At 43.4% G+C, this 17,342-nt stretch overlaps 1 protein-coding gene across 5 annotated transcripts in view; it reads right to left on the bottom strand.

The window, feature by feature from the left end:
• Window positions 1-2,854: 2,854 nt before the first annotated feature.
• Window positions 2,855-17,342, bottom strand: part of SASH1 (SAM and SH3 domain containing 1) — a 192,639-nt gene continuing 178,151 nt past the window's right edge. For all 5 annotated transcript variants that reach the window (XM_073337579.1, XM_073337578.1, XM_073337580.1 and 2 more), the window contains 3 exons: window positions 10,472-11,598; window positions 7,673-7,804; window positions 2,855-6,775 (listed from right to left, as the gene is read on the bottom strand). In XM_073337579.1, the coding sequence (XP_073193680.1) occupies window positions 6,515-6,775; window positions 7,673-7,804; window positions 10,472-11,598 (1,520 nt within the window). In that variant the 3' untranslated portion in view covers window positions 2,855-6,514. The remainder of the gene's footprint in view (window positions 6,776-7,672; window positions 7,805-10,471; window positions 11,599-17,342) is intronic.

Raw genomic sequence — 17,342 nt, 5'->3', positions numbered from 1 at the left:
ACTGGCTCAGCCTTGTGTGGACCCGCCCCACAGGTGTGAAGTTCCCCTTATAGGGGAACTAGTGGGAGGAGTTGTTTTCGCTTTCTGCTGCCAATGCCTCCGGGGCCAGATGCTTGGTGTGGGATGGGATTGTTGTTGCTAGAACGCTATTGGATCAACAGCATTAGCAAAAAGTTAAGCACAAAACGTATAGGCTGTGTTTCATCTGCTCCCGAGGTGACCAGGGACGGCAGCAGTCTTGCAAGGGCGGTGTTACTCCTTCCAGCTGCCGGAATGGCAAGTGCTTTGGCTGTGCACGTTGTTCTCCTTTAATTTCTGTTTTGTTACTCAAGTGCCTCTTCAAAACAGCCTGCATCGGAGCCAGTTGCAATCCCGGGAGGATGGTCACTCTCTTACTTCTAGCCAGCCGTGCAGTGCCCTCTGGCGCCCATGCACAGCAGGTATTGAACAGCATTGGAACAAACTAACTGGAAGAAAACTAAAAGGCTCATGTTTGGCAATTTACTTCTACACTACTGATGTTCACGTGCTACATGACTCGGGCTAAATAGTTGTGATGAGGAGCTTTGCTTAAGCGGGAATTATAAATCAACTGTCAGGGTCAAATCCAAGCCATGATTCTGCCTTACTTCCCCTCCTGATTGAAAAAAAAAAAAAAATGCTGGGCAGTGAAGACGACCTGAAACCATGATCTACCCTGGATGTTTTGTTCATTATTGGATCCAAGCGCTATAAGTGACCACTAATCTTAACACACTGAGTGCTCCTCAGGGAAGGGACTGTAGACACAACGCAGTGTGTATCTTGGATTAGACCCCATGCTTTCATTTGTTGTATGAAGCTACTAATATACTTCGGGGGCTATGAGCATGATAGAGAATAGAATACCATGGGGACAGATGCATGCTAATTGCATACCCACTGTGAAGGCCGCGTACTATCTAGTAATTAAGCATGATCCATTGTTTGGACTGGAAATAATGTAGCTGAAGGGCCAGGCAGCAGTAAAATGCTTGAATAGCATCTCCGAATAACAGTGCTATTCAGCCTTGTTCCTACTATATGTAGAACTGACTTTTTAATGAGGTATAGCTTACTTAATCTGATAGAAATCAAATTTCTGATTCCAAAATGGTTTACACTTTGCTTCAGATTAACCAGATTGCATTTGATAGAGGAACCAGAGGATTTGTTTGAATCAGCCTGAAGCATTGTCCTCAGAACCAAACTTTTCTGAAATGTCTCCCTTCCCCATTTCTCCCGATTCTTCTCCCCCTTGCTAAATACAACCTGCTTTCTAGTATCCTGGGTCAGCACCTGTCAACTCTGCTTTTGTCTTGCTTCCTGTTCCCCTCTTGTCACAGCTCACTCTGCAACATGCCCATGCCCTTTGCTGACATTCAAGCTCCATGACAGCCTGAGGCTGTATTTCCCCAAATCAAAACAATTCAGCATAAATCCAACTGACCAGACAACCCTCTCCCCAGACCTGGAGGCACCTACCTGCTCCCTGCAAATATCACTGTCTAGTGAGCTGCTTCTTTGCCTTTTATCTAAGGCTCAGGTGGCCTGCATTCTGTCACTTGAGTTCCAGCCTCAGACCCAATGCCTGGAAGGCAGCTGATTAGCCATAGGTGGGTCTAAGTCAGGGGTGGGCAAACTACGGCCCGTGGGCCGGATCCAGTCCATCAGGGCTTTGGATCCGGCCCGTGGGATTGCCACCCCCGTGGCCCCGCACCGCTCCCAGAAGCAGCCGGCACCACATCCTTGCAGCCCCTGGGGAGGGTGAGCAGAGGGGTCCGTGCGCTGCCCTCCCCTGCAAGCACTACCCCCCACAGCTCCCATTGGCCAGGAATGGGGAACGGCGGCCAATGGGAGCTTTCGGGGAGGTACTCACAGGCAATGGCAGCATGCGGAGCCCTCTGCCCGACCCCACAGGGGCCGCAGGGACATAGTGCCGGCCGCTTCCGGGAGTGGTGCGGGGCCAGAGCAGGCAGGGAGCCTGTCTTTGCCCTGCTGCATGCTGCTGCCGCCCCAGACCCTGCACCCCGAACTCCTCCCTGCCAAACCCCAACCCCCTGCCCTGAGCCCCCTCGTACACCCTACACTCCACACTCCCTCCTGCACCCCAACTCCCTGCCCCAGCCCTACATTCATGGCCCTGCATGCAATTTCCCCACCCAGATGTGGCCCTTGGACCAAAAACTTTGCCCACCCCTGGTCTAAGTCCTCTTCTGTTAAAGGGCCAGCCCATCTTGTGACAAAGTGATTCAGGCATGCATAGCATTGGCAACGGTTGTGGGGATTCTGCGTTATCTGTCACAGTTGTCTTTGTATTTCAGAATCTTTGTAAGCTGGGGCTAGGGTTCCTTTCTCTCCTGTCTAGTTTGTATGGAGCCTTGAATATGTTATCCCCGCCTTTGTGCTGTAATGGTTGTGTGAATACCAATAAAAGTAACCAGACCCATCACTTGGGAGACAGCTAATTAGTCGCAGATGGGGGCTAAGCTCAACTCCCTTAAAGGGCCACCCAACACTGGAAAAAAGTCTGCCCACGCAGAACCTAAAAAAAGTGGCTTCGTTTTAAAATGTACTGAACACCCACAACACTTAGCGAAATTGATGCGGCACCAGTGAAAACTGGCTGCTTTGGGGTTTTTAAAAAAATATGTCTGACTCTAGGCACCCAAGTTTGAAAATGTTGCCTGTAAGCACCACAATATAACCTAGAAAAGGAAAAATTCAGCAGTGAGAACACTGACTGCCACTTCTTTCAACTGAAGTCAATCAATTAGGCTCTCCATTCCATTCCCTTTCATGATATTATAGCTCAAAAAAAAGGAGACATGTAAGATTGAGGAAATTTATTTACTTTTTGTCTATGAACAGTATGACATAATTACAGACAAGGTTTGATACACAGGAAAACCCTTTTGTCAACTTTTTTTTTTTTTTTGGCTAAATGAAAGAGCACAATAATCTTTACATGTTCATATTGTTGTTTTCTTTACAATACACAGCTTTCTCGGGTTGAAGCAAACTGTAAAGACACATTGGGTACTGGTATATTACAGCTACTTACATCATTTAAGAACAGCAAATGGAGAAAAATAAGTTATTTAAATACTGATTTCATATACAGAAAGTGCAACATTGTTAGTTGTTACATAACTTACTTGACAGTTTTGTTTCCCCAGAAAGTGTCAATTAAGGATGACCGTATCTTGGACCAAAAGTATTATTTATTCTAAAAATAATACAGTACAACTGTACAGCCATGACTTGGTGAATTGACCTCTTTTGCTGCTCTTAGGGAGAATGACCTGGCTGAATAATATAATACTTAATGCCTTTGATCACATTCCCATGCTCCCAGTTTGCATCCAAACCCAGTCTCATACAAGAGCACAGGGCCAGGGACGAGTATATCCTAGCTACTCAGATGGTAATACATGGGCATTAATAGGAATTTACAATTGTAATGTTGCTTGCTAATATTTTGGGAATGCTTCTTCCCTTACCAAATAGCTTTTCAAGTTAGAATTGCACACAGTGGACACAGAGCAGTACTTGTCTGAGCAGAGCGGATTAGCATTTCATCAGCAGGCTTCTTTTGTGCTTCCCAATAGCCAACTAGCTAACTTTTGCTTAGAATGTTGCACTTCAAAAGGAAATTGTAAGGAACAGGGTATTGTTGTTACACCAGGCAATCCCCCACCTGTCCACTGAACTGCACTGAAACCAGCAGGAGAAGCTCACCCACTGAGCAGTGTAAGGCTTTTCTAAAATCAAAAATATATGCTAAAAATATAACACAAAAGACGACTGAATGGCAGAATTTAAAAACCAGATCAAAAAGCAATATTAACAACAAAAATCTCAAGGAATTCAAGTCAGAACGGCCTCCTCATGGCAAAGTTCTGATAGGTGTCATTTGATTTCTCCATGCAATGAAATCATTCAAAAGTCATAGGAATTACAATGAGTGTTTGGGACATGGAGAGCTTCAGAAATCCAGATTGTTTCCTTCTCTGCTGGGACTCTCCTTCTGTTATTAATCAGGTTGGGGAAAAAAATGAAGGTGAGGGATTTTTTTAATCATATGACTTCCTTTTTCCATGGTGAGCAGAAGTTGTTTTCCTTTTGTATCAGATGATGCTTCATACTCAAACTGTGCATAGTAAGCAGTCCTTTACCCCTCTTAACTGCTAATTGGTATTCTGCAGTCTGCTTACTTTTAATCACTGGTGACCCTAGCTATCAGTGAATGTCTCAGCACTCCTTCCAGCTACTGCTTTCTATAGACTTCCCTTTAAGCCTTAGAGAGGGATGACAGACAAATCATTGCTATAACAACCAAAGCCCATACTATAAGCATGTTGTTCTTTTGTAAGAGTCTATCCACCTGTGCAAAACATTCAGTTATGTCACACATTCCCTGATGCTGTCACACTAGAGCTTACTAGTTCTCCAGAGAAAAGCACTAATAACTTTTAGACAAAATGCAGAGGAGCTCTGGATCCAGAACAATTTCAGATGATATGAGGAAGTGAATTAGTTATGCTGTACACATTGGTGTCTTTAATTCTGATGGCAGAATTTAGGGCAGAGTTGATAAAAATAACAGAAGCTGGTGACAACTGAAAATAGGTAAATAAAACTGATGCCTAACGTTACACTCAGAGCCAGATTATCGCCTTAGCTAAAATTTACTGCATACCTGATTTAGGGTAGGCAATAATAATAGAGCACTTTTAACACTTCATTCATCAATCTGAATGCACTTTATCAGGAAGAGTAAGCACCATTATCCTCATTTTATGAGTGAATAATTGAGCCTCAGAGAGGGGAAGGGACTTGCCCAAATTCACCTAGCAAGCTTAATAGAAACAGATTTCTAGGCCTGTGCTCAGATCACTAGACTACATCTTTTAATTAGCCTGCCAAAGGAAAGCCTACTCTGTCTACGATGAAGAGTTTCCACCACTGTAAGTTAAAGAAAAGTACATAGGATATAGACACCAAAGAAGAATCTAGTTAATACTATTCATGGTGATCTGTATTTGGTATATAAAATGAGTGCCCATGTATAAAAATAAAATCTGTTAGTATCCACAGCTGTGAATGGGAGATTTTACAGTGGGTTAGACAGAAAACAGGATCATTATTTTATGGACAAAAAATGATTTGTCCAGCATTCCAGAATGACACTTTCTTCTGAAGAGAAGAAATTTCAAACACTTGATACTGGAGGACATCAAGTTTGTAAAATTACAGCATAATTCATAAGACTCTGAGATTCCCCCCCCAGGCAGTGAAATTACTGCACTGATACTTTCTATGGGACACAGTTTGCTTCTTCGGTGCATTTTATTTCCCCAGGGCAATCTTTCATTTGAAGAAACTAATGTTTTGAATTGATATGGTCAGGATACCAAGTCAAAGCTGCAGTATAATGATTGACAGTATAACCCAGTACATAAAAATATAATTAAAATGAAAAGCAGTTACATATATACAAGGCAAGATAACTTTGAACTTTTTAATAACAGCAGCAAATGCAGACCACGGTGAACAGTTCGCCTGACAATGGAAACGCTGCATTTGCAAAAGCGCCTCTACAAACAGAAGATGTTACGAGACAATTTATAGAAGTTACTTTAACTGAAAATCACCCTAAGTGCCATTGAACGACGACAGGATGAAGCAAGGTTGGATACAGATAAGTCAACACTAGATAACTGCTGACAAGCTGATTTTAAGGCAAATAAAAAAGCTGGTTGCTAGAAAGCAGTTACAAAAATGATTTCAGTTCTATACACAAAAGGAGTTTTGGACTCTGTTAGGTTAGTTGTACTGGAACAACAGAAAAGAGTCAATATTGTAAACTAATTCCAGTCCATTATTCTGGCCTAGCTAAAGGCTCTATGGTCTACAGCAACTATACCAAGCAACAGAGAGGATGACAAAAAAGGGTATGTATTCAGCACTTGATTGCTAAACCAAACAAAACAAGCAAACAAAAAACCCAAGAAGATTTGCTAAACAGCTTTTGCTGGTGAGTTGCACCTTGGCTTGTATGTGGCTTTCAGGGCTGACTCTAGGAAACTGGGACCCAGTATTACAGAGGGCCTTCTGTTCAGAGAGACCTTGCAACAGAAACAGGGCTGACAGCAGGTGTAGCTGTCACAATCTTGTGGAAAGTGTGCAAGGGCCCCGTTCGCTTAATGGTCACATGGGGTGCCGTCTAACCACTGGCTAAGCCCGTGCACTTTCAGAACTAAAAATATCTTGTTGTTGAGGACTAAGGAAGTACCACGTCTCTGTTACCTGGTGGTTGCTTCTTTTCTCCTTTTGTTGCTAATGACAGAAAAAAGGAAGATCCTCTGAGGCTTTTATTTGCCTATCCCTGGGATCCACTTGCTTGATCCCGTTTGCCGTGTGGAGAAATTAGGGCAACACTGGTGCAGTAAGAAGCAGCGGGGTCTCGGGCAGTGCCACGTTCCAGAGCACGTTAAATCGCCTCTGGATCGAGGGGTTTGACGAGTCTTGCTGCTTCCAAGAGCTTGCTTATGTGCCTCTCCTCTGTGATGCCAGCTTCTCGAAGGCAAGTTTGTGACAGAGAAGGCACTTTGCTCAGCGTGTTGAATCCTGCTTCTGTGAGCGAGCTAGAATACATAGGCAGGCCAATGGAAACCAGCCAGGCAGTTATCGACGTGATCTGTCCAGGGGATACAGGTTTTCGGCAGATTTCAGTGAGCCCTCCACTCGGAATCTGGATAGAGAAAGAGAAAGCAAAATGTAACCTTTTGACTGCTCAGTTTACTTTCAGTCTTCCTCTGCACGTCCCAGGCAGTAAGAATTTGATAGTTTTAGAAAAGGGATGTTTCAAACCTTGATAGCTATTTCTCCTGTGTGTGTTAGGCAATGAGGAAGTCATTTGCTCAGCACCCATTCTACTCTTTTTAACTGGTTCCCAATATGCTGTTAGTTGGTCATAGAACTATAGGGCTGGAAGAGACCCCGAGAAGTTATCGAGTCTGTCCCCTCAATCTGAAGCAGGACCAAGTGTATCTAGACCATTTCTGACACATTTGTTTAATCTGTTCTTAAGAACCTCCAGTGACAGGGATTCCAGAACCTCCCTCGGAAGCCTGTTCCAGAGCTTAACTACGCCTATAGTTAAAAAGGTTTTCCCTTCTAACAATCTCCCTTGCTGCAGATTAACCCCCTTACTTCTTGTCCTGCCTTCAGCAGGTATGGGGAACATGGATCCCTTCCTTTTTATAACAGCCCTTAACATATTTGAAGACTTATCAGATCCCCCCACTCAGTCTTCTTTTCTCAACACTAATCATGCCCCGTTTCTTTTTAAACCTCTCCTCTTACGTCAGGTTTCCTAAATCTTTAATTATGTTTGCTGCTCTCCTCAGAGATGCCAAGGACTGAATGAGCAGGGCGACTCAAATCTGCTCTCAATACTGGAAGTGGTTCCCCTCCAGGACAGAGGAGGGAGGGATGAGGGGGTGGCATGCTCTGCTGCTACCTATGCTGTATCTCTGCGAACAGAGGTAGGATTTCAGTCTCCCTGGCTATGAATCCCGTACCCTTCATCATCATTCAATTAACTATGCATTTCTAAACAAAGAACGTGGTACACAGAGACACTCACTGCCATGCGGTGCTGCTTCCTCAACTGCTTCACCCGGATTTGGTCCATGTTCGTAGCAACATCCTTTTCAGGCTGCTCTAGGTCTTCAGAGTATCTCTGCACCAAAGCTTCAGGAATCCCACAGCGACCATGCTGCAAATTGCCATCCAGCCATGCAGGAGAAAGGAAAAGGGAAAGAAAGAAAACCAGAAGCAATACAAGTCAACAAGTTTCTATACAAACATCAAACACAAAAATGATAAGGGGAGCTTTAGATTTATCTGAGAGTCACAAAGAATGGAGTTTCATTTAGTGTTAACATTATCTACAGTGGGGCATTTGGGACACTGGTCCATAAAGCCTTTACCATTACGCATCCTCCAAGGGTGAAATTCTGGCTCTACTGAAGTTAAGAGCAAAAATCCCATGGACTTCAAACAGGGCCAGTTTTTTATCCAAAGTCTCTCTCTGCCATCAAATGGTTTCACCAGTGAAATCTGCCTCTGACAAGTTGTAGGGCAGCACACATTTTGCCATTCAGAAATTTTACGAGATATTTTGCTATTCTTTGGCTTAGTCAGAAAATGACTTTGTAATCAGGGCTGGAGAAAATTGATCTGATCACTGTGTATTTCCTGGTTCTTGACTTGTACAATTTGGGAGATGTCTGACAGATTTAGGGGTCCTCTGGAGATAATGATCCGAGTTAGTGTTCCATTAGGAACATAGGAATTGTGAGACCAGTGGTTCATCTAGTCCAGTATCCTGCTTCCAACAGTGAGTCAAATAGGCAATTCTGGGGTACTCTATGCCAAGGACCATTTCTTCCTAACCCCCATTAGAAGTTGGCTTTTGCCCTTATGCAGAATGTATTTTATACCCTCACAAAACCCTTGGTGACCTCTTTACAATTGGATTTCTATTCTTCACATAAACAGATTCATATGCACTTCCCTCCAGCGTGCGAACTGATATTCCAATCAATAAGAGATCCCACATCATGCCTAGCCACTACGCCAGAGAAGTAGTAACGTCATATGGGCTTTCAGATTTATCACTGAATCATTTAAACAACAGGGTAGCAATAATATTTTTGTAAATTACCTTTAATATCCAGTGCAAATTAGGGCAGCTCTGAGAATAGCGGGTGGGAGGAGAGATGGAGAGAAGGCATCTATGTCCCTCCCCCGGAGTGCACTGGGTACAAGGTCAGGCATACCTGAGGATATGGTCCTGTGTGTGGAATTTAGTTTACACTAAGCTAGATGTGGCTGTTCAATATTAATATTATTTGTATTAAGGTATCACCTTGGAGCTGCAATCCCGGACCAGGACCCCATTGTATTAGGTGTGATACAAACATAACAAAAAGATAGTCCCAACCCCAATGAGTTTAGTCCTCGAGATGTTATCCGTATCTCTGGTAGGACTCACATGTCTCATCAGCTCTCTTCCCTTCCTGACACACAGTAAGACAGAGTGCAAACATGGCCTGTGTAGGACAAAGTGCTCCATTTTCAGCCCCGCGCTAGGCAAGAGTGGAGTGAGATACACACACATCTTCCCTCCCAGTAGCCAGGGACATGTGGAAGGAATGGGAGATGAAACTGTCTTTTCATCATACCCTTTCATTGCATCAATTCATGCAGCTGCTGCACTACAATGACCAAGTGCTGTCACATATCAATAGAGCATCAAAGCACCATTGCAAGATTGGGGTCTTCTCCCTGCAACTGCTGCAGTTCGACGCACTTAGAGTGGCACATCAATTGCCTTACATCATTAAAATGCAAAGCATTTAATCGGATTGACTTTCACCATTTATTCTCTTTTTATCCTTTTTGCACTTCATCCAGCATGGACAATGAACCTCAACTGATCAGTTTCCCCTTCCCACTTTCCCCCCTCAAAATCAGCACTCATTTGAAGTGTCTGTATCCATGTATTTCTCCCAAACTCTTTTGTTCCCTTCGAGGGTACTTGTGAGGTTTTTGGACAGAAAAAAGTGGACATCAAAGCAAGCTGACTAATGTCTAATGCCTGTTGCTGGTTATGCAATTAATGGTAAGTCTGCAACATTCGGTGATTAAGCTGACTCCACCCACTCCTCAAAGTGAAATGTGGTCCTGATTTTCAAAGGAGCTCAGTTCCCATTTAGGCACCTATTTACAGGTCAGATTTTCCCAAAGTGCTCAGCACCCAGGAGCTCCCACTGTGACTTTTATGGCTCCATTTTCAATAGCTCAGCACATTGGGTGCTGAGCCCTTCTAGAAATTCCAGCGAGGGTCTCTGAACCAACCTTAGTTCTGAGAAGCATCACTGGTGTTAGAAAGGACAGACTGAATTAATGGGCAGAACTGCGTTGTCTTCAAAGGGATGGGTATGGAGTAATCAGGGTCAGCCTGGATCCCAAACTCATGCTCAGATTCCACCTTCCAGGAGTTGCCTCCTCATTCAGCCCTCTTGTTGAAGAGAAGGGAGGTATGTGGTTCTATCCTCTCTCAAACCCTAGAGTTGGAGGAGACAAGCCCATGCTGGAGCAGCAGAGCTTGCAGGAAATGTAGAGTTCAAAGGAGCAAGGCCCCAAACAGCTATTTACTTTACTGGTATTGAAAGACTGCCTTTTGGTGTGAGGCCTGATATCAACAGAACAGATTGAGAGACTAACAACAGGGTGCCTGAAAGATATTTCCAGCTTTTCCAATGGTTTATAGAGGACGAACTAGCTTACTTGCTGACAAATAATGCACCAGATGCAATGAAAAGCGAGCGGTTATAAAGACCAGTGTTAAAATGTTGAGACAATAGCCTCTTCTCACCTTGTCTGAATATGGTTCCTCTGTGAGATCAATCTCTTCAGTCTGCAACTTGTTTTCTATCAACATTTCCAGATTCAGTCCTCTAGTACAAGAGACTTTCCTGGCTAAAGCAGGGCCTAGCTTTACCACATGTTGCTGAATGCTAGCAGTCTCAGAAAGCTCAGCTAGCCAAGGGGGCAGTGTGGTTGGTGGGGTACTGGGCTGCTCAGAAGACGGCCTACAGGCAGGTACTTCCCGGTAATCAATGGGGCTGGATGGACTGGCCCTTTTCACTGGCAAACATGGTGCATCTGGACTTGAAAGGGCTCCACTTAGGGTCAGAGGGGGATGAAATAGTCCATTAGAAAGGCGTTCTCGGCTTTTTTTGGCAGGAACCGGTGGTGGCTGTGAAGGATTTTTTGACTGAATTCTTGCCTCGCTCATGCCCTTTTGCTCAGCTTTCAGACCTTCCTTGAGGACTGGAGAGTTATCAGCCCTTTCAAGGTCATGACTGCTTTTATGATGATTTTCTAGAGGTGTCCTTGTTACGTTGTGGGTAACTAAAGTAGGCTGAGCCTCCCAGCATTTAAGCAGGTACTGAGTAGGAGTCCCACATGAAGTCTCTGTTACTGAGCAGTCCAATTTCCTAGCTTTTCCCTTCTGAGAATCAGCAGTTCCTTTACTTAGCTTAGGCAGATTGTCTTCTGCCCTCATGCCAGCCCCAGGAGCCTTAGGCTTCAGGACAGAGCCAGTTGTCTTTTTTGATACATCCAGTGCATCCTGAGGGAAAGAATCTACTTTCTTGCTAATGTTCGGTAGGTCAGTGCTGGATTCTCCTTGGAGGTCATCCAGTGAATGAGATCTTGGCCACTTGGCCATATTCTGGGTGCCATCCAGAGTCTCGCAGCTCCGGCAGACAGCTGCTGGTAAACTTCTGCGGTTCTTCTTCAAACCTGTGATGCTTGAAGGCTTGATGCAGCTCTTGGGAGCATGATGCATGCAGCTCAACCGGATTTCCTTCTTTCCTTGCTGGAGAGCTTCTGCCGATTTAGTCAAAGGCAGAGTTGGATAACTTGTCAGTTGGTTTCTGTTAAAGCAGTGCTCACTGGCTGACTTTGTGGGCAGCAGACAGGTCCTCCGAGTCTTGCCTAAGAAAAAAAGACATTACAAATCATTGTAGGAGAAATGTACAAAAGAAGCACGACCAGGAACTTGCATCACCACTAAATGCCTTTGAAACACAGGGATTCTTCATTGGTAACTGAAGACATGTCTAGGTCTTGTCCCTTTTTTCTGATGTCTCTGCCTATGCTGCACTTCAATACAGTTCCACCCAGACTCGTTTGAGAGCTTCTAGTTTGATTAATAAGAGCTGCTTAATATCCCAAAGTAGCAAAATAAATTTAAGATAAATTCTAGTCTTTACCCAAATTTGCAAAGATGTCATAGTCCAGCTGGCTTAATACAACTTTTCTTGGTGTAGCTATAGCCTATACATTATGGTAACAGATTTGACCCCTACAGAGAAATAACTTATAAAAATCAGACAGTGTTTGTAGCTACATTAGGTCAATAATTATGTGGTTTCTAATTATGCTTGAGAACTCACTCTTGAAGAATGGATTTTTATCCCTTAATGTTGTATTTCTTTTGAGATAATGTTTATTACCTAGAATTATGACAGACCTGCCACCCAGTTATTTCATGGTTTAAATGCACAGTGAGCTGTTTACAAAGGGAAACCATCAGGCAGCTTGAATTGTTTGGGACTGCTATTGCACTAGCCTCTTTCCAGGGCTGTGTTTAGCAGTTGAAGAATTTTATTGGAGAAATGTGTCTTATATTATGAAAGGGAGAAGTGTTTCAAATGTACTAACCTTAGCATTAGTCTTAAATTGGAATGTCCTACTCGAGTGGAAAGACCAAGTGGTATACTAGTATTTTATGTTCACTGTTTGAGACAAAATCATTTTATAAGAGCATGTTTTGCATTTTCCATAACAGGCGTGGCTCCTGGAGTGGTTGATGGAGATGACAAGAAGCGCTGAAGATCTTACTAAGAGATGCAGCCTCATTTTTTCTAAAAGTTGTTTTTTAAAAAGAAGGCTAGGAGCACAGTAAAATAAATGTATGGCAGTTACTGAATGATTGTTTGGATCATTTTAGATAGCCTGAACTGGTGATTTTTACTACTTAGAAAAACAGAAAAGTCCACTTACAGAATAGACTCTGTATTTCTAGCTCCCTATAAACATACATTCAATCTTTTGGGTGCTGTACAGATTTTCCAGGGGCTGGACCCAGAAGGCCATTAAAAACCTGCCATTATGAAAGCAAAATGCGCTACATTCAGCTCCACTCCAGAACCCAAAACCTTCCCACAAATTCCGTTTGCAGAAGGTCCCCCGTATCGGGGCTTGATAGATGGGGTTGGGAGGTCTTTCAAAAGGTTGAAGCCCCTGTCACTGTAAACGCTAAGTCTCCTGTTTAAACAAGGCGTCTCACGTGTCTCACCTGGTTGCCTCTATTGTAAAAATCATACAAAGGGGGAGTCAGTCTCTAAGGTAGCCAAGACCCATAGCTATTTAAGGCTTTTTAGAATCAACATCTTGAAATCCAGGGCAAATCAAGACGCACAGCAATAATGGGAAATACTGCTTGGTTAGGAGGCTGCTGCATTCTGCACCTTCCAAATGGGTTTAAGGTGTATCTTTATCTAGAGTTACCCTAGTCCAGTTGGAAATGACCAAAGCATGCATAACAGTCACTTTTCCTGTTAAATGGTAAAAACTTTGAACTAAATCCTACAGTCCTTACAGCAGAATTGTCAATGGCGACAGTGGGCGTTTTGTCCAAGACAGGGTGTCATGATCAGCCATTGTGTGAGCAAACGGGAAAAAGCACACTACAAAAGAAAAAATATCAAAGCCACGATGAGCCAGACACCCAACTGGTGTAAACTGGCATAGCAACATTGACTTAGTGGAACTCTGCAAATTTACACCAGCCAAGCATCTGGCCCTCTATCTTCAACTCTCATGGGTTTTTTTTAATCTATGTGCCAGACTAGTACAAAATACACAATATGTGTTTCTTTTTTTCTCCAGATGGAGCTTGGCAAATCAGCAACTTGGGAGTCTTTTTTACTCTGCCCATTCACTATTTGTTATGGGGCAGCTGCCTTTTATGGGGAGTTTGGGCTGTCTGCTTATAACTGCCTTAGGAAGGGCCCCCATGGGGGGCAACTGACTCCCACAAGTGGCTGATTAGTGAACAAGCACCTGGATCTAATAAAGGTGACCCAAACTCAGTTAGAGGGGAGCTGCAAAAGGAGACAGGGAACTCCAGTCGTGACAAGCTCCCAGGAGACACCTGAGCAGGGAGCCTAGAGGGTGAGCTCTTTGGGGAACCCACCAGAATGGGGAGCCCCATCAGAGGTACTCCAAGAGAGGGGAGCCGCCTAGACAGAGAGCTGCAGTCAGCAGGCATCCCCTAGTCTCAGCCAGACACTGCCCAGAAGCCCAGCCTGGCCAGGATCACCTGCTGTCCCCAGAGAAGAGTTGCAATGGACAGACGTCTCTGGACCCCTGACTCCAGAGAAGGATCTTACTCTGGTAGGGGCAAAAAGCCTAACAGCAGGGGCAGAGACTGGAATTGAGAGAACCCCTGGGGAGGAGCCAGAGTGGAAGTGAGCACTGGACTCAGGTCGGGGACAGGTGGACAAAGAATGAGGTGAAAGTTTTGTTCATGGTCTGCATTGGCTTTTCTGTTAATAAGAGCCCCTGAGCTGGGGTGTGTGAGACTCTTTAGCATCTAACAGTCTCTATGGACTTGTTGCAACCCTGTGTGAAGGGAAAAAATCAAATAAGGGCCCTCCTTCAACACCACACCCACTTGTGTGGTGATGCACCAGCTCAGCCTGGAATGAGGTCACTATTAAAAAAAGCCCACCAAACTATTTAATTGACTAACCCAAATATCAAATAAGGATAGTAGAGACTAGTTTATCCTTGCTGTCTTTGGTCAGCTGTCCAGTCTTAGGAATAGCTACCTCATCATGTCCCAAGGATTGCTTGCTGGTTTAAAGTGTTTCTACTCTGAAAAATAATTCTGTGAGAATGACATTGTGGGCTTCCTGGTTTATTGTTCCTCAGTGGCTTCCGTATGAAAACTGCTCAGCTTACAGTTAAAAGTTGGAGTTTTCAAACTGCCAGTCCTGCAGGCTCAGTCTTGGATCTGACTGTCAGGCTGGGGTCTCTCTCTCTCTCTCTCATACTTCATGATCAGGAATATAAATTCCACAGACCAGACTGTACCCTCCAGTTACATTTGTGCAATACCATTCGTTAGCCTTCACTGGGTGCCTGCATTAGCACGGGACACACAGAGGGCTCAATCCTGCAAGGTGCTGAGCACGCGGCTCCCAGTCTGCAAAACACTTATGCAAATCCCTAATGCTAATTCCCCTGGGGCTATTCATGTGCTTCAAATTAATCTAGATTGGATCTAGCAAAGTACTTAAACACTGAGCTTAATTTGAAGCACATGAGTAGATTCACAGGAATTAACATTAAGTTTTTGCATAAGTGCCTCACAGACTGGGGACAGAGTGCTCAGCACCTCGCAGGATTGAGCCCTTGCACAGTGGAGTTGCACTAATGGTGTGTGATTAGCAAAGAACCAAGCCTGACTTTCAGAGTTATCAGGGATGACAGATTAACTTGTTATATTTGTGCAAAAAGCAAATTTGATTTGGAGTCACTGCCTTTATGCCCTCAATGCCTTTTTAGAGTGACTGTTCACACCGAACACCCACTTTCAACTTTATCTAGCTTTCAGTTATTTGCAAGGATTCTTTTTAGGCCTGGAGGTAGCTTTGTCAAGGGGCATAATGAAAGGCAACTAGATTGGTCGTTGCATCTTGATTAGGCCAAACTCAATTGAAATAATATAAGCCAGAGGTTTTATGCAAAAGTTTTTGCATATTTTTGTCAGAGCTACACTGCACAACTAACAAGGGCAAAAATCAATCAAATGTTCTTGACTGCAAAGTGCAGGGACTGATCTTGATTTAGTTTTCATAGATGAGAGATGCAAGGTCATTCTCAAATGATGCTTAGGCTTTTGATCAGAATGGTGAAGTCCCCTCAAAGCAGGTAACAACCCAGAGTGACAGCACATACTGGATAGTTCCTTTCTCAGAGACCAGGACACTTTAATATTTTTAAAGACAGAACTGAATTTTCTAACATCAGTTTTTGCACCTGCACTGACGTTTGAAAGCTGTTTCTCAGTCTAGAGAAAAAACAATTTCAGCTAAATGGCACCTAGAGTCAGTGGTATTACCCAACTAATTACTACCTAAAGGCAGGCTACAGTCAGAGATTTTAGAATTTAGTTTCATTCAGATTTAAAGTGCACTACTTTTAGGGGATGGACGATTCCTTTCAATACAACTTGCATTCTGAGCATTCTGGAAGATACTAAGACTTGGCTTCTGAATAATGCAGTGATTGCTTTGGATCTGAATCCTAAAACATTTCATGTGCCTGCTTCATGGCAGGACACCATGTCTCCAAAACTCCACATGTGCAAAGAAAGAACTCATTTAATCTAAGAGGGAAATTTGTTTCTTACATTCTCTTGCCTGCTTCTCTCTCTGGCAACTTACAAAACGTGGCATCACTTCAGGAAGTTGCAACATTTCAGGAGAAAGGCAGGAAACATCCCTCCAAAACAGGACTTATTTAAATATTACCTCACAAGGGGTATGCCATCGGTTTCTGAAAGTATCTTAAAATATGTATGAGAGATTGTGTGACAGAAAATGTTGTACTCTTTCAGTGTCCGTACCTCCATGGCAGCATGTTAGAATCTAGCCTTTCAGCCAGGTGTGGGGAAAGGAATGTGTTTTTCTGTTTAGTTTTTTATCTGCCTGTACATTTACAGCTCCAACTGTAATTCATTTTACTGTCTAGGCTTGCTGTGAAGTTTACACATCAAAACCCATGCAACTTCTTTTGGTTCTGAAGTATTGTCTAGCCAGTGAATTGTTTTTACTACTAGAGCACAACCAAGTCCCTGCACCCTCGTTCAAAGAAAAGTGGTACATGATTATTGCACAAAGTTAGTCCTTGCAGGTGCAGATGTGTTAAAGGATATTTATTAACTTCACTTTGTTAGCAGTTAGGAAGAATACACTGGGGAGCATGACTGTGCAAAACAAGGCATTTGAGAATGGAGGAGGAAAAACAAGAGGCAGAATGGAAAGGAAAACAGATGAAAAAGAACAAGAGTTTCAAATGTACGTAGCAGCAGATTCTTTAGTCAACGGTAGCCTCCATTCTGGTAGCTGTTCTGCACGGGCAGACTCTAGTACTCCTGCAGAACAATTTGCAGGAGATGGACTCAGTTGCTACCAGGAATAAAACCAGTTCTAGAAGGAGTTTTGTCCATGAATAAAATAACCCAACCCAAAACTATTCGATGAATTAATTAATAAAATGGCACTCAGCTTCAAAATTGTTTTAAGAGATATCCCCAAATGGTGCACTTCTCTGAGAAAGGTAGTATCAGAGTCATTACTTGGATGGAAGACAATGGGCTAGACTGTGATCTGTTACAATGGGGTAAATCAGGAGGAACTCCAATAGAGCTATTATATTCCTCCTAATTTACACCAGCTTTTCAGAATCTATCCCAACATTTGCCAGTATTGTCGGATTTTTAAAGCTCAAAGTGAATGTGTAGCCAGGGATTTCTAAATTGACCATTTTTAGGGTCAATATTGTTAGTATTAATTCATTCTTATGAGTCTTGTTGTTATTAAGCAGCCTGACACCTTTCAGCATCCTGTTCAGTGCTATCGATTGACAGCATCATCTCTGCACTG

Source organism: Lepidochelys kempii, chromosome 3, assembly GCF_965140265.1.
Source record: "Lepidochelys kempii isolate rLepKem1 chromosome 3, rLepKem1.hap2, whole genome shotgun sequence".
NCBI classification, from domain to species: Eukaryota; Metazoa; Chordata; order Testudines; family Cheloniidae; genus Lepidochelys; species Lepidochelys kempii.
The sequence above is the reverse complement of the archived record's forward strand: the minus strand, read 5'-3'. Positions and strand labels throughout refer to the sequence as shown.